The sequence below is a fragment of the Miscanthus floridulus genome, chromosome 2 (genome assembly GCF_019320115.1).
Source record: "Miscanthus floridulus cultivar M001 chromosome 2, ASM1932011v1, whole genome shotgun sequence".
In the NCBI taxonomy this organism is placed as follows: domain Eukaryota; kingdom Viridiplantae; phylum Streptophyta; class Magnoliopsida; order Poales; family Poaceae; genus Miscanthus; species Miscanthus floridulus.
In genome coordinates this window covers 169,998,022-170,023,706 of record NC_089581.1, presented here as the reverse complement: position 1 = coordinate 170,023,706, position 25,685 = coordinate 169,998,022, and the positions used below count along the sequence as shown (strand labels likewise).

The 25,685-nt window shown below is 48.9% G+C and overlaps 2 protein-coding genes across 2 annotated transcripts; both read left to right on the top strand.

Annotated features, from left to right (window-relative positions):
* Positions 1 to 617: 617 nt before the first annotated feature.
* On the top strand, positions 618 to 6,869 carry LOC136540617 (probable inactive acireductone dioxygenase 2). The gene is made up of 7 exons (XM_066532612.1): positions 618 to 923; positions 5,191 to 5,302; positions 5,390 to 5,484; positions 5,599 to 5,713; positions 5,856 to 5,980; positions 6,293 to 6,363; positions 6,508 to 6,869. The coding sequence occupies exons 1-7, from the start codon at positions 762 to 764 to the stop codon at positions 6,566 to 6,568; spliced, it is 741 nt and encodes a 246-aa protein (XP_066388709.1). The 5' UTR covers positions 618 to 761; the 3' UTR covers positions 6,569 to 6,869.
* Positions 6,870 to 14,314: 7,445 nt separating this feature from the next.
* LOC136535670 (heat stress transcription factor A-2d-like) lies at positions 14,315 to 24,935 on the top strand. The gene is given in 3 exon segments (XM_066528021.1): positions 14,315 to 14,941; positions 23,900 to 24,558; positions 24,560 to 24,935. Coding segments are annotated over 3 exon segments (1,434 nt in total). The 5' UTR covers positions 14,315 to 14,362; the 3' UTR covers positions 24,756 to 24,935.
* Positions 24,936 to 25,685: the final 750 nt, after the last annotated feature.

Here is a 25,685-nt window from a genome sequence, read left to right as displayed (position 1 = left end):
GACCAAATCAAAACAAATCGCGACCAAACTTTTCACAGGCCATCACAAGGGAGTTGGTGAGCATACTCTAAGAGATCATCATCCAATTTCAACCCAAACTCCGGGAAAATTAGATCACGGCCAAGAACACGAAAAACTTCCCAAAAACGAAATTTGTTCAATTTCTTCGTGCTCGACTCGATTCAATTAAATTCACCTAAGGGATAGCATCAACTCATGTCATAGCACGAATCTGAGAAAAAAAAAGAACTAAATTGATCTCAAAATGAAGAATCGAAGCGAGAACGGGAGAGGAAAAAACTAAGAAAAAAACTACAAAAATAAAATCACAGGCCGGCCCCTGCTCACCTTGGCGGCGTGACTGCAACGCCTCCCCGTCGCCGTCCCCTACACCGGCCATGGAGTACAGCACGACAGCGACGCACCCAAGGCCGGCCATGGAGAACAGCAGTACTCAGTACCCCCAAGGCCAACCATGGAAGGCAGGGCGCGCCCACGCCTGGAGAGGACGGCGTGCAGAGGTGAGGAAGCGTGCGGAGCGAGGCGCGTCATGGGAGAGCTATCCGTGGGAGAGGTGGGCCGCCGTGGTAGAGCGCGCCCGCTGGCTCCTCGCTCGGTGCTCGGAGAAGCAGCAGCAGCCTGCTCGATGCGCCCTTCTGTTCCGTCCATGCGAGCTCCGGTAAAAGGAACAGAGGTAAAAGAGGAAGAAAAGGGTTTCAAACTCATCGGATGGCATTCTAGCGAGTGGGTCGTGTTTCATAATGATAAGCGAGGGTCGAATTCCAAAAAGCCCAGAAACGCAGGCCCCTCGTTCCAGATTCCACGCTCGGGAGCATTCGAGAAGACGAAGAAATACGCCGACAAAAGGAGAAGCCGAGCAGCGACACTGCATACGGACTTCGGACATGGAGGGCCAGTTCCAGGTACCGGCGAGTCTCTGTTCTAATCCGTTCCCGTGTTCTTGTTCATATCGTGAGACATCGAGCAGTTGGGCGTCAGGAAAAATCATACTCTATTCCGCGCATGTTTTGTCAAGGTTTTTTGTCGATGATGGATGGCCGGGATCGAGATTCAGTAGTAATAGCGGAAGTACTCTTGCTTTCATCGGTGCCCGTAGACATGGGACTTACAATCCCTCCCTGTATATTCGAGAAGGCCGCTATATGGTCTGGGCTGGGATAGTGGGATGGAGACTATCCGCGCGAGATGAACTTAGATTTGATCCATCCCTTCCGATTAGTTGGTTTCCTGGTTAGGGATTCGAAGCATGCGAAAGTCGGATATTGGAATAATAAGACTAGCTCTTGAACATGTTGTTCTCAGTTCTCACCCTGCATGAGTAATCGTATATACATAAGTTGCAGTATTAACCTTGCAAATTAAATGGTCGGAGTAATTGAAAAATTGTGAGAAGTTCCGGTTTGTTTATCTCACAAATCTTTACATGGCCGTTATCATACCCACACAAGTCCTATTCAGGTAGTACTAAAGTATCATCTTCTGTTTCTTCAGTGGAGTCCAGAGCCCCCTCCCAACTATGTTGTATAGTTTTTACCTTTTTTTTTGAAAGATCCAAGAACATATTGTTCCGGCATATATTAATAGGAAGAGGAGAATTGGCCCAGTTTATGAGGGAGACTGAGCCCAAAAACCATACAACCACTACTTATAAACTACAACATGAAGCACTACCTACAACTACTGACAAGTGACGGAGTCCTCAAGTGCTATCGTTGCTGCAAGCTTCGACATCACATTGACGAACCTCAGCCATGTCTCAAGTGTATGGTTTTTACTTGGGTTACTTGTTGTAGTCTTATACTGCATATAACTAACATCCTCTGTGTGGGACAACTATGTTGTGTCCAATTCAGACTACGTCTGTCAAGATCATAAGGATAAATCACTGAGATCGATCCTAATAGGTTAATGTCCTCTGTCCTCACCTCAGATGAACACATGAATTGTAGTCTTGAGTAGTGCGAGGATAGTACTTCAGTCTCCCTTGACGAGGTGTCCTCAGCGCTTTTTGCCATGGGCACCAATTCCAGTCCCGGGCCTGATGGCTTTGGACCAGGCCTATTGGCAGCAGACGAAGAGTGATCTGCTGTCTTTCCTCAGCTCCTTCCATGATGGCTCGGTTGATTTAGATGGCATCAATCGCGCTTATCTGGTGCTCCTCCCCAAGAAAGAGGGGGCCAACTCCGCTGATGCGTTCAGACCAATCTCTTTGCAGAACTGCCCCATGAAGCTCATCACCAAGATCCTCACCAACCGACGGCATCCCTAACCTGATTGATCCTGATCAGACTGGTTTTGTCCATGGCAGAAACATCGCTGAAAACTTTGTTTATGCCCCCGACCTTCTCAGCTGCTGTCATAAGCGCAAGGCCCCAACTGCTGTCCTCAAACTGGATTTCAGGAAGGCTTTCGATTCTGTTTCTTGGGACAGGCTTGATCGCATTATGCAAGCCCGTGGCTTTGGCAACACTTGGTGCACCTGGATCTCTCGCACCCTCCACACTGGGAAGACTGCCATCCTTTTAAATGGCACCCCTGGCCGCTGGTTCCAATGCCGCCGCGGCCTTCGCCAAGGGGACCCTATCTACCCCTATCTGTTTATCATTGTGGCCGATGTCCTCCAAAGGCTCATCCAACGGGCATCGGCTAACGGCGAGCTTTGCCACCCTATCGATCCTAGCATTCCCTTCCCCGTTCTCCAGTACGCCGACGACACCCTCATTCTCCTCAAGGGTGACGTGGCCAGTGTGGCCAAGCTCCGGCAGATCCTCGATGCCTTCTCCCTCGCCACTGGCCTTCATATCAACTTCCACAAATCCACGTTCATCCCTATGAACATCGACTCTGCTGCTGCAACCAAGATGGTCAACATCCTTGGCTGTGATGTCTCCTCCTTCCCCCAAACTTACCTCGGTCTCCCCCACTCTCCCCACAAACTTAAGGTTAGTGACCACCAGCCCCTTATCTCCTCCTTTGATCGGTACCTTGCGGGGTGGAAAGCTAAGCTGCTTAGCTCCGGGGGCCGGGTTGTTCTTGTGAATGCCGTGCTCAGCAGCCTCCCTATCCACTATATGCTTGCCATTCTCCTTCCTAAAACCGTGCGTGAACTGATCGACAGCCGCCGACGCGCTTTCCTCTGGACTGGTGGTGAGAAATGTCATGGCTCGCAATGCCTCATTGCTTGGGACTGCGTCTCTCTTGCCAAAAACGCCGGCGGGCCTGGCATCAGGAATCTGGAAGACCAAAATCACTGGCGACCCTGACTCCTTCCTGGGCAAAATTGTCCACGAAGAGCTGCCCCGCTTCCGCTGCATCACCTGTCCTCCTTGGGGATGGCCGCAGCACAGCCTTCTGGCTTGATCAATGGTTTGGTGCTCGCACCCTCGCTGCCTGCTTCCCTGCCCTCTTCACTCACTGCCGGAGGCCCCTGCCAGCGTCCATGACACTCTGGCCGTGGGGGTCGGCAATGTCCTTCAACCTCGACTTTCCCATCAAGCTACAAATGAGCTAAATGTTCTCAACACCATTCTAGCTACTCTCCAGCTCCGTGACTCCCCAGATCAAAGGCGACTCAACTGTTCTGGCTCGCCTCCTTTCTCAAGTCGGGGGGCATACCAGCTCCTCCATGCTGATGATGCTGAACTTGATGGTCCCAAGCTCATTTGGGGGTGCAAACTCTCTGGAAAAATCAAGTTTTTTGGTTGGCTTGTCCATTTTGACAGGATGAACTCCCAGGCTAATCTCTACAGCAAGCACATCAAGCCACTCGATGAGTCCTTTTGCCCTGCCTGTAGCGGCGTGCTGGAAACTGGCGACCATATTTTTGTCTCCTGCCCCCGTGCCCAGAGGATCTGGCGCTGCCTTCGTGTTGTGGCTGTGGACGGTCAGCAAAAACAACCTTGGAACATTGGGTGTGAGCTTGGCCTCCCTCCTCGCGTCAGACTAGACGTCATGCTGATTATTCTCTGGCACATTTGGAAGGCCAGGAATGCAATGATCTTCAACGCTGACGATCTCTCAAGTGCGGCTGTTCTGCGGGGGGTCATCAAGGACCTGGAAAGATGGGCTTGCCGCTTCAAGAGCAACAAGCACCTGCTCGCTGTGTGGAGCGCCTATATTCTTGAATGTTTTAACTCATTGTAATGCTGTCTCTCACCCAAACCCTTCTTCTTTCCCCCCCTTTGTAACCCTCTCCCCTGGTATGCCAGGCGGTAATTTGTACTCTGAGCAACCCTGTTGCTCGCTTCAATCAATAAAGTAAGTGGAGCATCGCTCCCCTTAATTGTTCTAAAAAAAAGTCTGTATCTTGTAGTTTTAGTGAGGCCTTTCTTAAGGCAGTGAGAATATGAGACTACCATTTGGGTCTTAGTATACAGTGACTTTTAAGACAAACTAGTAGAGTGCCCTTGTGTTGCCACGGAAAAGATGATGGTTACTCACCAAGCTTCATTTCATATTTTCTTTTATATGTCATCTGATTCTGCACTGAATTTAGTTTATGACGCAAACAAAAAGGTTAGTGATTGTATATTGCTAGATCATGGCTCCTTTTCCTTTTTAATATCTACTTGGTGTTGAACTTTGTTTTGTTGGGTCCAATGTGGACTAGGTTTGTACAGATTGTAGAAATAAATTACTGAGATCAATCCTAAGAGCTTAGTGTCATATTGATCTGCCTTGGTTGAATCTGTGAATTCTAGTCTTGACTGATGGGATGTGCATAGTTCAATATGTCCTTTTTAATACTTTATTAAGCATCTGAGAATGTCAATGCCATAAGAGTCACAACTCACAATATGAACTGTGTTAGGTGTTTGGTTAATTTCGTATTGGGATGTGCATAGTTCAATATGTCCTTTTTAATACTTTATTAAGCATCTGAGAATGTCAATGCCATAAGAGTCACTACTCACAATATGAACTGTGTTAGGTGTTTGGTTAATTTCGTATTTGCATTAAGCTGTGCTATAACACCGTATTTGCTTTTATGCACAAGTCCTTATTCCGCATCGGTTATGAATTATGGCATCATATATTGTGAATTTGTGGTGCATACATTTTACAACGTGCTATTGGGTGGTCATGGTTCCTTTGTCTGAACATGCTTGTACTTGTCAGATTATGCATCCTGAGTATATGATATCGTTTGAATGGCTATTTACAACATAGGATGGCAAGGAGGAGGTCATCCAAGCATGGTACATGGATGACAGTGAAGAGGACCAGAGGCTTCCTCATCATCGCGAGCCCAAAGAATTCATTCCTCTCGACAAACTTTCAGGTTTGTGCATGCCCTGCTCTATTCCTGAGCCCATATGACATCATGATATACTAACTGATGCTGAATGCTACCATCTTGGACACCCAGAGCTAGGAATATTAAGCTGGCGCCTAAATGCTGATGATTGGGAGAATGATGAGAACCTCAAGAAAATTCGTGAAGCCAGGGGTTACTCTTACATGGTTTGCCAATAAGTTCTTTTTGGGCACTTGTTGTTTTGTTATTCTACCTTGAGTGGCAAGGTCAATACCTATTCAAAGTTTGAAACTAGTGTGATAAGCATCTTCCTTATGCAGGACATTTGTGATGTGTGCCCAGAGAAGTTGCCAAATTACGAGGCTAAGATAAAGAATTTCTTTGAAGAACACTTGCATACTGATGAAGAGATACGATATTGTCTTGAGGGTAGCGGTAGGTGCCTTTGTTTTGCATTTATAGGTGTTTCTTTAAGACAGGAAATCTCGTTTCTGGTTTAAAATCAGTAGTAGTCGACATATTTTCATTCTAATCATTGTCCATCTTTAACTTTTTTTTTCCGTATTATGTTCTCAAGGCTACTTTGATGTGAGGGACCAAAATGATCAGTGGATCCATGTAGCAGTGAAGAAAGGGGGCATGATTGTGTTGCCTGCAGGAATGTATCACCGCTTTACATTGGATACCGACAACTACATCAAGGTATCTTTGACTTCTTTCCCTGTTCACACCATGAGTTGCCATTTCTTTGTGAAGCCATGTATGCTATTCATTCACTCTTGAATTAGTCAGATTGCTACAATTATTTTAAGTGGAAGCTAGTATTTAGTTCCAGAGGGCGATTGTCTTGTTTATGCCATGTAATTGTGCATGTTATACCATCTCTGCAAATTTCGGCGTTCAGTCTTATGTTACTTTGTTAATCTTGTCTTTAATCCTCTATAAACAAGCGCCAGTGAATGAGACTAGTGCATTGTGGTCTCATATGGAACTTTTCCTGTTATGATTCCTCAGGCAATGCGGCTCTTTGTGGGTGAGCCTCTCTGGACGCCATACAATCGTCCCCATGACCATCTCCCGGCTAGGTATGATCCTGTGTCTGAACCCTAAAGCTGGAGGATTGTTGTGTTCCGTTCTCTCGTTCTTGGATTCTCGTTTCCACTTTCATGGCTCACTTTATTCTCTGGTTCGTGTTGACTTAATAAAATGGAACATTCACATGATTTCAGGAAGGAGTATGTTGAGAAAATCATCAACCGAGGTGGAAACCAAGCCGTCGAAGCTCGTTGAGTGTATCAAACTCTACATGTCCTGCGGAGCCTACCTGTTGCACTACACTCTACAATTCCTAGTACTGCCGAATAAGATTTGCTATTGCAATCTGCTCATGCCACCACCATGTGCCAGTTAACAGTTTGCACAAAACCTGCTTGAAATCTTACCTAGATATTTTGTAATACGAATGGTGTGGTGTTTGATGAATGATGAAGTGATGATGATTCAACCCACCTGTCCTTCACAGGTTCGATGAAACGTTGCACACAATGATTTACTGAAAAGGATGCTTGAATTCCTGTACCAACCCTAAACTGACTGAATGTCGTGGTTCAACTACTGACCAACATTTTGTCTGCACGAGTATCTACTGTCGTTCTCACAAATAGGATGAGCAGGGCTTTGTGTTCATTCACAGTACCGTTCTTATTACCGAAAAGTTTGTGCAGATTGATAATGATGCTGGGTGGCTCCTGGCATCCTGCCTCGTACTAGGTCTCCTGGAGACAAAATGTGTGGTAAGTGAAATGAACACGTTCTGTGTCTGTCGTCTAGTCACCCGTCGAGCATTGGTCGGCACAGCCGATCACCGGCCAAGAACATTTGTGATCCCGGTGAAATACTTGTGTGCGGCCGCATTACCGCACAAAAAATTCATATTACCTATGTGCCGTTTCTTTTATTTTGTTTTTCGATAAACAAGAGGATAGCCGATCATCATTCCTGCTCACAGATGGAAATAGTAGCAACTAGCAAGGCAATTCCTCTACAGTTGAGTGACTGACATTCATGACGACACCGTGTCCACCGTCAACAGAAACGGCAAATTCTCCCCTGGTAAGCGTCGCCTCCTAGATTGGCATTTGGGTCTGATTGATGGTCATCAGGTGTAACCGCGAGCTTTTGAGGAATTCCCACACCACCCGCCACCCCCGCGTGCCAACCGTGGCAACAATGAACGCGGTGGTGGCAGCAAGGCTGAGCGACGTCATGATGGTCGCGGCTCCAAGAGCAAGTACAACAACGACCGCCCGGGCTATGACCTCGGTCACAGCCGTAGGCGCCACGACCACGACGACGACGACGACGACGACGACCGCGGCCATGGGGGTCGCGATGCTCGTGGGCGCGGCCGCGACTTCCGGGACCGCTACAAGGATGACGCCCTAGCTCGCCCTGCAATCGAGTGTGGGGACATGGTGGGAGACACAGAGAGCGTCAACAAGATGGGCTCAAGGCGCCTGAAGACCTTCCAGAGGCACTGCCCCAGCTGAATCATCTGCAGAATGTGCAGAGCTGCAAGCTTCAGGAACTGTTCAGGGTCCATGCTGCAGCGCTCCAAGACGCCATGCAGCGCATCATCGGCTGGCCGGGCGGTGAGAAGGCAGTCCAAGACTTCACGGCATCCATGCAAGCGCTCCTCAACGACTACATCAACAAAGCCTGCACGCTGGCTGCCAACCTGGGGCTGTTGGAGGCGCCCCCAGCCAACGGCGGCTCTGGAGTCACTGTTGGGGCTAAACCACCCAATGGAAATGAAGCCTCGTCCGCCCCACCCAAGCGTGCTGCGCCGGCCACTACTGTCCCGATGTCCAACATCTTCGCACGCCTTCTTCGGAACATTCCGGCACAAGGCGCAACGACAACAATCCTGCCAGCAGTTGAGTGCTCCATCGACGCGGTCCTGCCGGCAGCGGAGTGCTCCATCGACGCGGTGGACCAGGCTCTACAGCAGTTGCAGCTTCAACCGACAGGGGCAACTGCGCCTGCCCCTCCGACCATCAACATGCAGCAGACACCAGAGCCTACCTCACCAACGGTCAACTTGCAGGCAGCGAGCTTCCAGGCCCTCTTTGCAGGTCTGAATGTTCAAAATGCTAATGTCACTGAAACTGCTCAGCTTGCTGATAGTAACAGCCCTCCCATGGAGAAAATACCAACAAGGGTTGCTGCTTTCTTCACCAACACGTCGCCGCCGATCATTCAGAGCAACCCCAACCTGCTGAAAGCGCCACCAACAGTGCAACGTCGCAGACGCCAGCGCCGAGTCTTCGACATGTCATCGGTACGTCGCAGTGCACGCCTCGCCAAAAATCGGCCCATGACGCAGATGCAGCGTGCACAACAGAATTTGTGCAAGAAGCTCGGCCTCTTGCAAGACGACCTCCAACCAGCTGAAATCGCCTTGCAGGAATTTGTCCCATGTTCAATGGTCCACTGCCGGAACAGGTGATTGCTGCGCTTGCTGAGATGTTCAACTTGGATGACGGCCCAGCAATGGAGATCAACGAGGCCCTCATCGACTTGGCGGGTGAAGGAATCGCCGACCTCCAGGAGACGATCCTGCCTACTGCAACCTGAAGCAACCCACCTGATGGCCAATGAGTTCAACTCGGTTATCATCATGTATCCAGATTTCAAATCTCCGTTGTCGCAACATTTTAATTTCAGCTATTGTGATGTTCCTAAGGCAAGATTGCTTCGCCATTTGAGGATTCGTCGCAGTTATTTGCTTCAGCCATCAGGGCCTAGTATTTTGATGCAACTCCCAGCCGTGTACCTGTCCTGTGCTCAATGCAATGCAAATTCCAGCAAGCACCATGTTGTGGCTGCTGCTGCAAGTTACAGCTCTCCTGCATACTACTGCATGCTGCTAGTTCTTTACACTCCTGCACGCTCCTGCCAACTGCTGCTGCTTCCCGCACAAACTTTTCGCTGGGGCGCCTACCGAGTTTTTTGTGTTCACGGATGATAGGACCAAACATGGACATATTATGCTAGAATATTCGCGGCTTGAATTGCAAAGATAGAAAAGATGTCGTGCATTAGACAGTGGCAGTCACAAGGTGCCACATCGCATGCCTGCAAGAATCAAAGCTATCCTCCCTAGATCAGCAAACTGCAGCCTACCTGGGCGGCTTTCGTCTGCGTAGCTTTGTGTTCAAACCGGCGACTGGTGTTCTTGGAACGCGAGGCGGATTTGTCGTTCTATGGAATGATGATTCCATCACTTTAACCAACTGCGTCATGGGAGAATTCCACCTCTCGGCTGACATTGAAGTTAAGGAGTGCTCGACAAAATTTCGACTCTCTGTTGTCTATGGGCCAACTCGGCACCGTGCAAGGCAAAGGTTCTTGGAAGAACTAAAAGCAATCAAACCAGAGAGCAATACGCGGTGGCTACTTCTTGGCGATTTTAACTTAATTTACAAAGTGGCTGATAAGAACAATAGAAGACTAAACCACAGACTAATGCGACAATTCTGAGAGGTCTTGAATGAATGCGAACTCCAGGAGATTCACCTTCAGAATCGCAAATTTACATGGAACAATGAGACGCGCCATCCGACATTGATGAAGTTAGATAGAGTTTTTTGCAATGCCGAGTGGGACTCCACGTTCGCCTCCCATGTTCTTCACGCTCTCTCCACCTCTCTGTCAGACCATGCCCCGCTTCTACTCTCCAATCAGAGTGGCCCGATACGGCCGAGGACATTCCGCTTCGAAAATTTCTGGGTCAAACTTCTAGGATTCAAAGACGTGGTGCTGAGGGCATGGACAGAAACCTCAAATCACCATGAGCCATTCCACATCCTCTACAACAAGTTGCTTGTCACAGCGCAAAATCTGAGAAATTGGAGCAACGGAATCATTTCAGACGCTAAAATGAAATTGCACATGGCTCTAGAAGTGATATTGCGCCTGGATGTCGCTCAGGAAAATAGAAGCTTATCACCGGCGGAATCCGATCTCAGAACAAAGCTAAAAAGATGAGTCCTCGGCCCGGCGGTCATCGAAAGAGCCAGAACTAGGCGAGCTTCACGTGTCACCAATATTAAATTGGGTGACGCCAACACAAAATATTTCCACCGAAGAGTAAACGCGAGAAGAAGGAAGAACCACATTCAGATGTTGCGAAAGGAGCAAGGCTGGGCGGTCTCGCATGATGAAAAAGTCGCAGTGGTTCAGGAACATTTCCAAAATATCATGAAGCGGACGCCGCAACGACAGGCTGATTTAAATTGGGACCGACTGAAAATTTCGCCACATAATCTTGACATGCTTGCTAGTGACTTTACAGAATCCGAGATCAAGGATGCCATAAATCAAATGCCTTCTGACAAAGTGCCGGGTCCTGATGGCTTCATGGGCCTTTTTTCAAAGAATGTTGGGATATTGTCAAAGGGAATATCATGAACGCAGCCAATGCTTTCCACCGACTGCGCACCTCTAATTTAGCCATACTCAACATAGCAAACGTTGTGCTTATTCCAAAAAAGGATGGGGCAGAGTCGATCTCGGATTTCAGACCCATAAGCTTAATTCACTCCCTCACGAAGATCGTTGCAAAGGTCTTGGCAATGCGCCTGGCGCCTCACATGAATAGTTTGATCTCCAAGAACCAAAGCGCCTTCATTAAAAGAAGAAGCATCCATGACAACTTCATGTCGGTTCGATGTGATGTGTGTCGATTCCATAGATCCAAGACACCAGCCCTGTTTTTCAAGCTAGACATAACAAAGGCCTTTGACTCAGTCCGTTGGGAGTATCTACTCGGCCTGATGAGTAAGCTCGGTTTCCCCCCAAAATGGAGAGAGTGGGTGGCTGCACTGTTATCAACATCATCTTCTTGCATCCTGCTAAATGGTGTCCCCACTGCACCTATCAAACATGGCAGGGGAGTGCGCCAAGGCGATCCTCTTTCACCATTGCTATTTGTCATTGCTATCGACCTACTACAAAAAATCCTTGACCTTGCAATGGAAGAAGGACATTTGGTAAAATTCAAGGGAAAACAAGCTGTCATGCAGACATCCATATATGCGGACGACACGGCAATCTTTGTTAAGCCATATAAGAAGGATGTCACAGTGCTCGCTAATATTCTCGCCAAGTTTGGTGAAGTGTCAAGACTCAAAACAAATGTTCAGAAGTCATCCGTCATCTCTATAAGATGTCAAGGTGTCTATTTGGACGAGGTCCTAAGTGATTTTCCTGCAAGATGAGCCCTCTTCCCAACTAAATATTTGGGTCTACCTCTGACAAGCACCAGATTGCGGAGGATTGATTTTCAGCCACTTGTTGACAAAGCTGTAAGCAAGCTCACGGTTTGGAATGGCAAGAATATTAACCATGCTGGAAGGTCCACTTTAGTCAAAGCGGTCCTCACCTCACAAGCTGTGTATTGCCTCACATCACTAAGAGCTCCTAAAGCCACGCTGAAGGAAATTGATAACCTTAGAAAGAGCTTCCTATGGGCTGGATCCGACAAACTAACTGGGGGAAAATGCAAAGTGAATTGGCCATGTTCCATAAGACCAACTGAATCTAGGGGTCTAGGCATTCTTTATCTAGAAAAATTTGCAAGAGCACTGCTTCTCGGATAGCAGTGGAAAGAGTGGGAGGATGAAGGAATGATGCTGAACAATCCTGATACACCGTGTGACACGACTGGTAGGCTCCTATTTGCTGCAGCAACTTCAATCACAGATGGCGACGGCAAGAGAACATCTTTCTGGTGCAGCGCCTGGCTACAAGGTCAAAGGTCCCAAGATCTAGCGCCAAATATCTTCTGAATTCAAAAAACAAAAACAAGTCACTAGACGAAGGTATGCGCAACAGAGCGTGGATTAGGGACATAGACCTGCGACATGCAGGCTTCACCTCCCAACACTTTGTGGAATATGTCCAGCTTTGGAGCGCTCTTAGCCACATCTAACTACACCCCGACAGGCAAGACAGCATCAACTGGAATTTTAAGCCGCATGGAAAATTCATGACAGGATCGGCCTACCACGCGCAATTTGTTGGAGCAACGTTGACAAATTTCAAGCAACTCATCTGGAAAGTCTGGGCGCCGCTAAAATGCAAATTCTTTGCATGGCTCGCCATCCAAAATAGAGTCTGGACCGCTGATAGGCTACAAGCGCGACAATGGCCGAATAATGGAGTGTGCCCCTTGTGCAGGCGCAGTCAAGAAACTGACGTCCATCTATTTCAAGACTGTCGCTACACTAGGTGTATATGGGAAGGCATTGCAATATGGTTGGGTAGTGAGCAGCTGCGACCTCCTGCCTGGGTGCTAGGAGACTCGGTACAAACTTGGCGGGAAAACATAGATCACACACCTTCAATGGCGAGACGTGGTCTCTGCTCCATCATCATTCTTGTCTGTTGGGAGGTGTGAAATGAAAGAAACGTAAGAAAATTTGAGCGCAGGGACTCTGCACCGACACAACTCCTCCAGAAAATCAAGGATGAAGCGGGCCTATGGGCAATGGCGGGAGCAAAACACGCCTCTAACTTATTATTGCACGCTTGATGTAAATCCTGCTGGGCCGAGGACTTGGGGAGCTTTGACCCTGTTGTACAAATTTATACATGTTTGTACTTTGTCTTTCTAGGCTCTCTTCTTTTTAATACAATAGGCAGCTCTCCTGCTGGTTCCGTTTCAAAAAAAAAGTGACTGACAGATGGACTTGATTGGTGAGCCTTAGATCTGTGCTTTGGTGTGAGACAGACGAGATAATTTTTTCAAACTGAGCATAAAATTCGCTCCCATAGACAATCAAACTCAGGACCAGAGGAGTGCTACTCAGACCACCTAACCAACTCAGTTAGAGGCCCCTTCGCATACATGTGAGAATAAGATATGCGCTACACTACAACTCCAAGTACTGCCAAATAAGATTTGCTATTGCCATCTGCTCATTCCACCATCATGTGCTAGTTAACAGTTTGCACGAAACCTGCTGAAAATCTTGCCTAGATATTTTGTAATACGAATGATGTGGCGTCTGATGAATGATGAAACCATGATGATTCAACCCACCAGTCCTTCACAAGTTCGATGAAACGTTGCACACAATGGCTTACTGAAAATGATGCTTGATTCCCTGTACCAACCACTCAGTCTGACTGAATGTCGTGGTTCAACTGCCGACCAACATCTTGTCTGCACTCGTGCCGTATGAGTTAACTCCTGTCGTTCTCACAGTAAGAGGAGCAGCGCTTTGTAGTGATGCACTCATTTCTGTTGATCACCGAAAAGTTTGTGAAGATTGCTTATGATGCTGGTGGTTGCTGCCTCGTCCTAGGTCTCCTGGTGACGGCAAGTGTGTGGTGACTGAAATGAACACGTTCTGTGTCCATATACTAGTCACTAGTCGAGCATTGGTCGGCGGAGCCGATCATCGGCCAAGAACTGAAGAACATTTGTGATCTCGATGAAATACTTATGTGTGCGACACTGCGACTACAATGCCGCACACACACACACACACAAAAAAAAAAACATACCTGATCATTCCTGATCACTGATGGATTTATTAGTGAAGGCAAAACACCTGGGGAACGTTCTCTGCAGTTGGGTTCCCTACCATTGCGTCATTCCGTCGTAGCGACACCTGACATGTGAGGAATGCTACACGTGATGCAGGGGACTTTTGAGTTTTGAGAGGCGACGAAACAACTCTAGACGAGTGCAGGTGCAGGTGCAGCCGGGCACGGAAAAGGAGCCATCTTTTTCAGGGGGACTCGGCGTATCTCGCCGGCGGATCGGCCCGGCAAGTTGCAGCCAATCACGAGGCCAGGGCGATGTCGCCGCGCTGTCTGGGATCAGAAAAAAAAATGGTACGACCCGTCGCCGTCGTCGCCCCCGCCTCCCCCCCCCCCCCCCCTTGTCGGCTGCCCTCTGGATTCGGGGGCGGCCCGGGGGGGCTCGACCACCACGCGCAACCCCAGCCACACCCCGCGGCGTCCAGAACCTTCTAAGCCCCGCGCGGCCACGAACGCGCCGCGCGGCCTAGAATGTTCCATTCCCCTTCTGGCAGGCCTCGGACAAGGGTCAAGCAGGCCGGTAGGAGTATTTATCAGCGCCGGCCGCCACTCTCCCCCGCAACAGGAGACGACAGACGACACAGCATCCATTTCCCCCCCTTCCCCGCGCTTGGCTGTTGGCTCGATCGGCTCTTGCGCGAGCGAGGCAGAGCACCGTGCGTTCTCCGCGATCACCTGGGGATCGCTGGGTGTTCTGGACGTTGTCCATTCAGTTGGTTGGTGGGTGGCAGCAGCCGTGGCGAGATGGACCCGATGCTGCCGGGGACGGTGACGGTGAAGGAGGAGTGGCTGCTGGAGGAGGAGGAGGAAGTGGTGGAGGACGTCGACGCTCCGCGGCCGATGGAGGGGCTGCACGAGGTCGGGCCGCCGCCGTTCCTGACCAAGACGTTCGACCTGGTGGCCGACCCGGCCACCGACGAGGTCATCTCCTGGGGCCGCGCCGGCAACAGCTTCGTGGTCTGGGATCCCCACGTGTTCGCCGCCGTGCTGCTCCCCAGGTTCTTCAAGCACAACAACTTCTCCAGCTTCGTCCGCCAGCTCAACACCTATGTGAGTATCCCAAGCCCTCTGCTTGCTCAATCGCAATTTTGTTTCTGGCTTTTGTGCTCGTGAGCTGCTCTTGTTTTGCAGTTCATCTCGCCTCTTGCACTGTGGACTGCAGTAGCATGAGCGTTGGATCAACAAGTCTGTCTGTCTATTAAACAGTTTACGAAAAGAACACACTTATATATATAAAAAAGTGCTAATGGTCAACCGGTTGATTTAGGAACATCTCTCAACCGTTTCTTTTTGCCATCGGATGGTGTTCGACCCTCCTCGCCCGTCCTTCTCAGCCGTCGATAGAGAACCAATCAGATAACTTTGGCCTCGTGGTCGCCCCGCCGTTCCCCACGGCTTCTCTCGAGGGAGCTGCGTAGGCAGCCTGCTCGCCTAGGCTGCATGTCCACCGCCGAGTAGTGCAGCGTGTACGTGAGCAAAGGAGAGAGGGAATGCTCGTGGGGCCTACGCCGGTTGACCAAGAGGGAGCAATGGGCATAGTGGTGTAATTTGAGAATAACACAAATATATGTCAATTTTTTCAAAAAAATTTACAAATTATTTCTATGGATTTCAAATATCAGAGAAATATACCAAGAGGGAGCAATGGACGTACGTGCGTGTATTCTGGACGACCGGGACCTGGAACGTTGGAGTACGAGCATGTGGTGGGGACCGGTAGCCCGTCTCGCGCGACCAACTGACGGAGCACCACGACCGTACGATTCCTGATCTGGTAGCCACAAAATCGCATGTCGCAGGGGGCTAAATCAACCGACTGACTTATAGCAATTCTGATAAAAAAATGTCTATTTAAAAATGTGACTTGTATCGATACAGAGTCTGAAATTCCCGTGCAAGGTCGTCACATTTCCTACAGATTGGATTTTCACAATGACCTCGAGCTGATGGAATCGCTAAACGCATATTGCTTTTCTTTGGCGGCAAAATGGGCAAATGTTTTGAATGATTCAGAAGCAGAACGACTATGGGGGATATTGCAACAAGATGTTAAATTTGCTGACATGCTCTTCGTTCGCCTTGTTACTGTGTAGCTAGATGGATCAAGACACCGGGTGAACGAAGCTACTACAGCCTACGAGAAAGAAACTGCTTGTTGATCACCACTCACCACCAAGCAAATATACCACTAGGCTAGTATATACCGCTACCTGTGCATGTAAATCCGGTCGCAAAACTTATGTGAAACCTAAAGTTTTACGTAAATTTGCCATCTTCTTGTCTTATCAATTGCTTCAGCCTACTCACCATCTGCTGATTCTTAGCATGTGATGGCTTCTGGACTTCATCCAGGATCATCGATTCGATGGTTCGAAGGAAACTTTACCCCGAGGCCTGGCAAGGTCCGCTACCTCCACCACAAATCTCTCCTCCTCGAACCTTAGGGGACGTGCTGGAGAAAGCATGGGAGGGGAAGATGGGTGGCTGGCGTGCGTCGGGTTCTGCGGTCTGGGCTACACCGTTTTCGAATACGAAACAAGAAGACATGGTTGACAAGGCTAAAGATTTGCAATTACGAACCCTAGATTTCCCGGAACTGGAAATGGAAGACCCTGACCCGCCTCCCGACCCGCTCCTCCCCTTCCTCGTCCTCCCCTCGCCGAAACATTCCCAGCCTAGATCCGCCCCATCCGCTGCCTCCCTCAGCCATCAAACACCAGATCCACTCTCCCCAGCGCCCAATCTTTGCATTGATGGGGCACGGTCCGTGCCGCATTCAAGTTCTGGTGGCCTCGAAGAAGCTGCAGCCAACCAGCAGTCGCCGACGTCCTCACGCAGAGGGGTACCGCAGGGTCCCAATCTCCTTCTGGCAAGCCCAACTGTGATCGACAACGAGCTTTAGGCATAGGGATGGGCGTTGCTTCCGGATTTGGCAAAAGATTTGAACAAGATCAGGATTCAACGACCAAGCTCCGAAGCAGATGGAGGCAGACCCGCCCACTCCTCTAGCCACCTTTGCCGGCGAGAAGCCAGAAGACGCAGCCGCTCAAGTTAAAGAGAAGCACTCCCTGGAAGATGGGGAGATTGAAGGCCACCTTCTATGCTCCAGGATTCAAGCCAAAAAGGGAAAGTGGTGCAGGGCAACGAGGGTATTCAAGACGGCCAGGCTACAACTAGCGCTGCTCAGGCTACATCCTCGACGATCGTGGCGAAGACCGCCCTCAAAGACACCACTGCACCCTTGAGCACGCGCCTGCAGCAACAGCAAATGAGCATTGTTATCAGCGATGAGGGATGGGAGCCAACCAAGATCCATCGACGCAAGAAACCAGAGATATAGGCAAGGGATGTTCAAACACCACACCTACCCAGATACAAATCAATGGGCTCTGTATTCTTCAGATCAAAGATGGAAGGAAGATGCTATAACTGTTTTCCCCCAAATCACTCTACTCGGCTCTGCCACTCCCTCCCTCGGTGCTAGAAATGCTACCACTCTAGGCACAAAGCAATGGATTGCACAAGGTCTGGACAGCATAAAAGGATGGTCTCCACTGAGCATTGACATCTCATCCCCTCCCAGAAACTCAATCCACCTCCAATCCATCAAAAGTCTGACCACCGCTCCTTCACGAAGGTGGTGCGCGACCAAGATCCAATGGCAGCAGCTCGGTACCCAGGCAACCCAAGGGCTAGGCCCGCTCGCGGCTACTGCGCTGTTTTGGCTACGGGCTCCATCCACAGGCGCCATGACGAGCTCATCAGCAGGGCGGTGGTGTGCTGGATCAATAGAAGCAGACATGACACGGAGACCTATCACCTCGGTGATGCTCTCTGCCGCAAGCTCAACCTGCACCACGACAACTTCCAGGTGCTCAAGCACTTCCCCGAGCGCTACCACGTCATCTTCTCTGACCCGACGGTCAGGCAATGTGTGGTGGACATGGGGATCGTCCCCAATAGCAGCCGCGTCTTCCACTTTGCCCCATGGAGTGAGCGCCGCTATGCCACCAATGTCAGCTGGGAGTTCTGAGTCAAGGTATGCATAGGAGTCCCGGTCCACTACTGAGCAGAGGAGGTTGCTGCTAAGGCGCTGGGCAAAAGCTGCGTAGTGCACTACGTCGAGGAGAAGACCTGCCATCGGGAGCGCACCAGGTCATTCGACCTCTGGGCCCGGTGCTGTGACCCCTGCGACATCCTCACTGAGGTTTGGCTCATGGTGACTGAGCCGGATAGGGAGCCACCACACCATGACTACCCGGTCGACCTCAAGCGCGGGCATGTCTACCGCCTTCGCAATCACATCGAGGTAGTGGAGGATCTCTCGTTCCTGTAGGGTTATGGGAGAGTTGGCGGTCCTCCGAACCACAAATCCCACAGGGAGTTCGACTGGAGCTACGGAGCGTCGGACACTACAGGAGAGTGCATCCAGGGCAGGCACGGCAACGACCGTGGACGCGACATCAGGTGGCAACCGAGGACGGATGACGATGACTATGACGTCAGACGCAACCACGACAACCGTCGTCACCGAAGCATCTCCAACTGGGCCAGAATCTCACACTGTAGGGTTGGAGTGGATGACTGTGTCAGCTCCAACAGGTGGTGCGACCAGAGGGACTCCCCTCCTCACAGAAAAGAAGCACAAGAAGGTCTCCTTTGCCAACCCAATAGCAACTGAGCTGAAGCCCCCAAAGATTGTCATCCCTGACGACAACATCTTGCTTATCAAGGAAACCCAAAACACTCAGGGCTACGACAGTGTGAAAGTTGGGGGGAAGACTGATGAACAAGTTAACCTAAGTGAGCAAATCTCTAAATATACACCTTTTGAGTTTGGCATGCCATCTGCAGAGCTAGCGCCTAATGAGGTAATGCACACTGGTGCATCCCCTGACTTTGCCTATGCAGATCTCGCAACAGGTAGAGAGATGTTGGTAGGACAACACAACACACAGGTCAAGGAGGTGGTAGAAATCAATGTCCACAAGGAACAGGACGTTCCATTCACCCCAAGTGAGAAGGCTAACACTACAGCCAATATGCAGGATGCTATTTCAGAATCTAACACACTTCATGTCACCACTTCTTCAAGGGAGTCTGTAGGCACAGAGATGGAAAAACTCAATGCCACCAACGAGCAGACGCTGGGTCTGGTGCTAGGCCATCTACGCAGCATGCTGGTGAGCTCTCCTGCTATAGACAAATCCTTACCAGTACAAGTTGATACTGAAGTGGTGAATGCTCGTTTAGATGATCAGCTTGCTGAAACCACTGAAGTCAGTCAACCGCAGCAAGATTTGGACTTAACTGTTGAAACCATAGTGCAAGGGGTGCCTACTGAAAATCAACAGTTGATCAATAACATAGACAGCCACTTACCTTCACCTATAGACAATTTCTTAGATTCAATCTCACTGCCCATAATGCAACCTTTATTAGACGGAGGGCCCATGACACCTATGATAAACTCCATTAGAGCAACTGTTCCTATCCAGCATATAAATCCTACACCAAGTGCAAACAAAAGACATAGCTCTAGATTAGCACAAAAGGCAGAAGCTAATTCAGACAAAGATGCTATCCAAATTGCACAAGATCTACTAGTTAAGAAATTGGGGGAGCTATCGGGTTCAGTGGTACAACAAAGTTCTAACACATTCGACTTATATGCGCAGCACTTCGATAGGCCCATCGACAAGTCAAAGACAGAGGCCATGAAGGTTCTCATTGAAGAGGGGATCAAGCAGCGCAAGAAGGGAAGCAACCGCAAGACCGCGACGGTGGCGCCAGGCTTGGTGGTCTAGGTGTCAACCTCAAGTAGTCCAAATGGTACATGTTACCCCTGCAGGCAAGGGGGTTTGGGCTTGTTGCCCACTGTATCTTTGTCAGTTCGTCGTTAGTAGAGACCTACGTGGCTATGATAATGCTTTCAAGCACTTGTTGTCCTTCAGACTTGGTACTTTTCACTGGATATACGCCTGCTGGCCTAGTAGCCTTCGGCAGATGGATTGTAAGCGTCTTTGCAGTTGGACCATGGGGGAGAACTCTTTAGACCTGCTGGCTCTGTTGCCTTCGGTCACCCCAATGCTGCTGGTAATTCGAATGGATTCCAGGTGTGTTGTTTTCGGTCGTCACCCGGGACATCAATGCAAATAGATGTTTTCTATTTTAATGCCAGCTAAAAATTGTAGTATAATGTGTTGGAATGTGAGAGGTTTGAATGATGGGGCGAAGAGAGCGGCGGTTAGAAATCGAATCTTTTCAACTGGGGCCACAATGGTCTGCCTTCAAGAAACTAAAATTGCATCCTGGAATCATAATCTCTTAGTAGAGACGGTTGGTCCAGCATGACGAATAATGCAGTGTGGTTGCCGTCCATAAGAGTATGCGGAGGTATTCTGGTAGCAGCTTTCGACCGGGTTTTCAAGATAAGGCAGCCATATTTAACAACCAACATAGTATCAGCACATATTAAAATGTTGGCTAATAATGAAGAGTGGTCTATTACTGGTGTGTATGGACCACAGTCCGACGTAGACAAAATCCTTTTTCTTTAGGAAATCACAGACATACGACAGCACATCCTCCCGGCATGGTTGCTACATGGGGATTCCAACTTAATCCTTAGTGCTCAGGATAAGAACAACATGGGTATAAATATGGCGATGATTAACAAGTTCAGAGTAACAATCGATAACATGGAACTAGCGCCTCTTACTCTAAGGGGAAGAAAATTTACTTGGTGCAACGACCAACAGATGCCAACTATGACAAAAATAGACCACATGCTGGCTTCGGAAAATTGGCTAGATTTATTCCCAAGAACTGATCTACAAGCACTGGCCTCACTTGGTTCTGACCATTGTCCTTTGTTCCTCCAAGGAGATGTCACCTTTGATTTTTACAGGGGTTACATTTTGAAGCACACTGGATTCATTTGCCTGGTTTCCTAGAGACGGTTCAGGAGACATGGAACAAGCCGGTTAATACACAAGACACACTATTGCAGATTCATGTAAAACTATTGCGCACGGCCAAAGCACTAAAAAAATTGAGGCGTCAATGTCTCAGTGGGTGCAGGGTAAGTTGGGCTATACTGAACATCACTTTGGCAAACATGGAAAAGGCTCAGGAGGTCCGATCACTTACACCAGATGAGATAGAATTTAAGAGTTATCTCAAGCTGAAGGCTTTAGGGATTGCAGCAATGCAAAAAGCTCGAGCTCATCAGCACTCTAGACTGACATGGATCCGTAAAGGAGACACAAATACAAGATTTTTCTAGCTCCATGCAAACATGCATAGAAAAAAGTCGTTCATCAGTTCACTAATCGGAGAAACGGTCCAGTAATCTCACAGGAAAACAAATTAAGGTTGATTCATAACCATTTCTCATCCATCATGGGGACACCAAGTACTAGATGCAAAGCAATCAATAGGAATGAGCTAGGATACACCCACCACGATCTTGAGGATCTAGATGCCCCCTTCACCGACCAAGAAATCGAAGTGGTGATCAAGGACATGCCTGTGGAAAAGGCGCCCGGTCCAGATGGTTTCATTGGATCCTTCTACAAAAGATGTTGGACGATTATTAAGGGGGATATGCTCCAGGGGATCATGAGTTTCTATAACCATCGTACAACAAGACTAGGCCTAATCAATGAGGCAAATATTATGCTACTGCCAAAAACCCAAGATGCACGTTTAGTATCAGACTACAGGCCGATAAGGCTGATAAATAGCTTCGTCAAAATCATCACAAAGATCCTAGCTAATAGACTGGCACCGCACATGAACTCACTCGTCTCCGATGCCCAAAATGCCTTTATCAAGAAAAGATGCATCCACGACAATTTCATCTACGTGCAGAGGGTCATCCAACTCCTACATAAAAAGAAGCTGGCCCTCTTTATCAAATTAGACACTCAAAGGCCTTTGACTCCATAGGATGGAGCTTCCTATTGGAGGTTCTTGAAAAACTCGGTTTTAGCAGAAAGTTGAGAGATTGGATCGCTGCATTTTTGGGCACGGCGTCATCCAAGGTCCTGGTCAATGGCCAGCTAACAAAAGAAATTAGACATGGGCGAGGTTTAAGACAGGGGATCCACTGTCGCCGCTTTTATTCATCTTAGCCATTGATCCCCAGCAACGCATCATCGAAGTAGCTGCGCAGAGAGGCGTTTTAAACCCGGTACTTCCAAAAGCGGCAAATTTAAGGTGCTCACTGTATGCGGACGACACAACAATTTTTGTAGATCCAAGCAGCAGAGAATTGGAGCATTTATATAAGATCTTAACCTTTTTTGTTGAATGCTCGGGGCTTAAAATCAACATCTCCAAGACCGAACTCTTCCCCATTAGAACTGATAATGCCACGGTGGAGCAATTGATCCAAAACTTTCCTAGAAAAATTTGCAATTTCCCAGGGAAATATCTTGGCCTCCCGTTGCATATTAGGAAGCTGCGCAAGGTTGAAGTTCAACCACTCATAGACAAGATCGGAGCCAGATTGCTAGGCTGGAAGGGTAGATTTCTGTCCACTGCAGGGAGGGAGACTTTTGTAAAAACGGTACTATCTTCTCAGCCAGTCTATCACCTAACCGCTTTTTCGGAGCAAAAATGGTTAATCAAGAGGATCGACCGATTACGACAGAGCTTCCTTTGGAGGGGTGAAACACCGGACAAAGTCTATGGGGGACACTCGATCATCAATTGGCCAACGACTTGTCGTCCGAAAATTAAAGGAGGGCTTGGGATATTGGATTTGGAACGCTTTGCACGAGCGTTAAGACTGCGCTAGCTTTGGTTCCAATGGAAGCAAAGGGACTGGGTGTGGAACAACCTCGACCTTCCCTGTGACAGCCGGGATAGAGAATTATTCGCAGCATCGACAATGGTGAAGATCGGCAATGGGAAGGTGGCCAAGTTCTGGACATCATCGTGGGCTGACGGGAGAACGCCAAAAACATTACGCCGTCTTTGTTCAGGAAAGCTAAAAGGAAAAACATCACAGTATACAAGGCATTGCAAGGAAATAAATTGATTGCTCATGTCACTCCAATGGATATGGTAAAGGAATTGCAAGAATATGTGACGCTCTGGGAAGCCGTTGAGCACATTCAGTTGGAAGAAAATACAGAGGATAGCATCGTTTGGTGATGGACAGAGGATGGAGAATACACAACCAAGAGTGCCTATGCAATACAATTTCAGGGGACTTTTAGTAAACTAAAAATGATGCCGATATGGAAAGCTAAGGCGGAACAAAAATGCAAATTTTTTGCTTGGACCTTGATGCATAAAAAGATTCTAACTGCGAACAACTTGATGAAGTGGCAATGGCCACATGATCCAATATGCAAGCTCTATGGAAGTGATCTAGAAACACCAACACACTTATGTAAAAATTGTGTTTTTTCAAAGCGAGTCTGGGAGATACTGAAGCAGTGGCTTGGGCTTGCTACCATTGACACCGTGCGAACGGAAGGTTCGCTCCACAACTATTGGCGTAGATGCCGTTCAAAGATTGAAAGCAAGCAGAGGAAAGATTTTGATGGCATCTTAATCTATTACTGGTGGAACATATGGAAGGAGCAAAATCGTAGAACTATCCAGAACTTCTCGCTGCAACCAAGACAAGTGTCATTTCTATGCAAGCAAGACATCGAGCAGTACTAGTTGACCACGAGATCTAATGCACAAACGGTCCTGTGTTGTATTGGGGTGTGAGTAGTTTGTCTTTCAGGTGTTCTTTTTGTTGTTATCCTACAAAGGGGATCCGCGGCATTGTGTTTACTATGCGGTGTTCAGAGTTGGGTTCTCTGGGCCTTGTGGCCAGAGGGGTAAGCGATAGTGGAGTCGGTGTTTTTTTCTTGTAATTATGTTTTGTTTCCGTTTTTTCTTTTTTCCCGTTTAATAAAAATACGGCAAAATCTTTTGCCGTCTTTAGGAAAAAAAAAACTTACTGAACACGCGTCGTGATCATCGCTTTGCAACCTACAGGGTTTCAGAAAGATCGATCCGGACAGATGGGAGTTCGCTAACGAAGGCTTCCTGAGGGGCCAGAGGCAGCTTCTGCGGCTGATCAAGCGGCGGAGGCCGGTGGCGCCGCCGCCGTACCTCCAGGAGTCGCAGTCGCAGTCACAGCAGCTGCAGGGGTCGTGCCTGGAGGTGGGCCAGCTCGGGGGGCTGGACGGAGAGATGGACCGGCTGAGGCGCGACAAGAGCATCCTGCTGGCGGAGGTAGTGAAGCTACGGCAGGAGCAGCAGAGCACGCGGGCGGGCATGCGGGCCATGGAGGAGCGGCTGCAGCACGCGGAGCACAAGCAGGTGCAGATGATGGGGTTCCTGGCGTGGGCGATGCAGAGCCCGGACTTCTTCCAGCAGCTGGTCCAGCAGCAGGACAGTCGGAGGGAGCTGGAGGGCGCGCTGATGCTCTCCGCCGCCTCCAGGAAGCGGAGGCGGCCCATCGGCGCAGCGCCGGCCCTGGACGGCGGCGTGCAGGAGGAGGAGGAGCAGGCCGACGACGACGACCCCACTGCCACGCAGGCGCTGTTCGCGGAGCTGGACGAGCGGGGGACCACGTCGGAGCTGGAGAACCTGGCGCTCAACATCCAGGGGCTCGGTAGCAAGCGCAGGCAGGACGGGGGCGGCGCGCGGACCCCAGCAGCTGGCCGCCCCGGGCGGTGGCGAGACGGCGGAGCTGACCGACGACTTCTGGGAGGAGCTGCTGAACGAAGGGATGAGGGGCGGTGCGGCGGCTGAGATGCTGCCGCCGGAGAGGAGACGGCCGGGTTGGTACGTCGACGCGCTGGCGCAGAAGCTGAGCTCCATGAGCAATAACACCACGGCGAAGTAGAGCTGGCGTTCGTGTCGTAGTCTCAGTTACTCTGGCTGTTAGTTCCCAAAATTTTACAAAATTTTTCAAGATTCTTCGATCACATCGAATCTTTAAACGCATGCATGAAGCATTAAATATAAATAAAAAATAAAACTAATTACATAGTTTAGACGAAATTCACGAGACGAATCTTTTAAGTCTAATTAGATTATGATTGGACAATGCCCTATACGACTAGTAATAGTAGATTAATTGACACTCCGATTCGTCCGACAGGCAACATAGCTCCATTGTTGCAGTATAGGTGTGGGATCGTGCTGATTGCATTGTAAGTGTAGTGTACTAGTACTTGGTATGTACCATGTGTCGTAGTGACATGCCCAGCGCAAGTATATTCCAGAGTCGCCGGGTCGTTGTTATTCTTAGTGGTAATTGATATTCTTTCTACTATTATTACTTTTTTTTGCGAGGATTCCACCACTATTACTTTTTTTTGAGCGAATTCTACTATTATTACTAGTGTTGTACATGTCAGCAAACGATGGTGTAAAAAAGTACTAATAATATTAAAAATGTTTGACTTAAGATAAGTCTAGAAGTTAGTTTATTTAGGACATGAGGGAGTACATAGGATTGTTTAGGACAATGTTGTGTTTTTGCTCCTCGGGTCTTGCGGCGATATGATCGGTCGTGGCATTCATCTACAGCATGTATGCAGGGGAGGCCGGTGCATACCGGATGCATGCAATTTTTTCCCGTGCAGTGGGTAAGACAACGACAACAAACACCTTCTTCCTAATCATTTGGCTGACGTTCCCACTTGGACAGAGCTAGCTTAGAAGGAGACATCGTCCCTTCTCAAGCGCAGATTCTCTAACATCCTAAAGCAAAAGTCAGGAGGTTACTTTGGCCTTTCAGATGCAACCCATTTCACATCTAGCGGTTGGT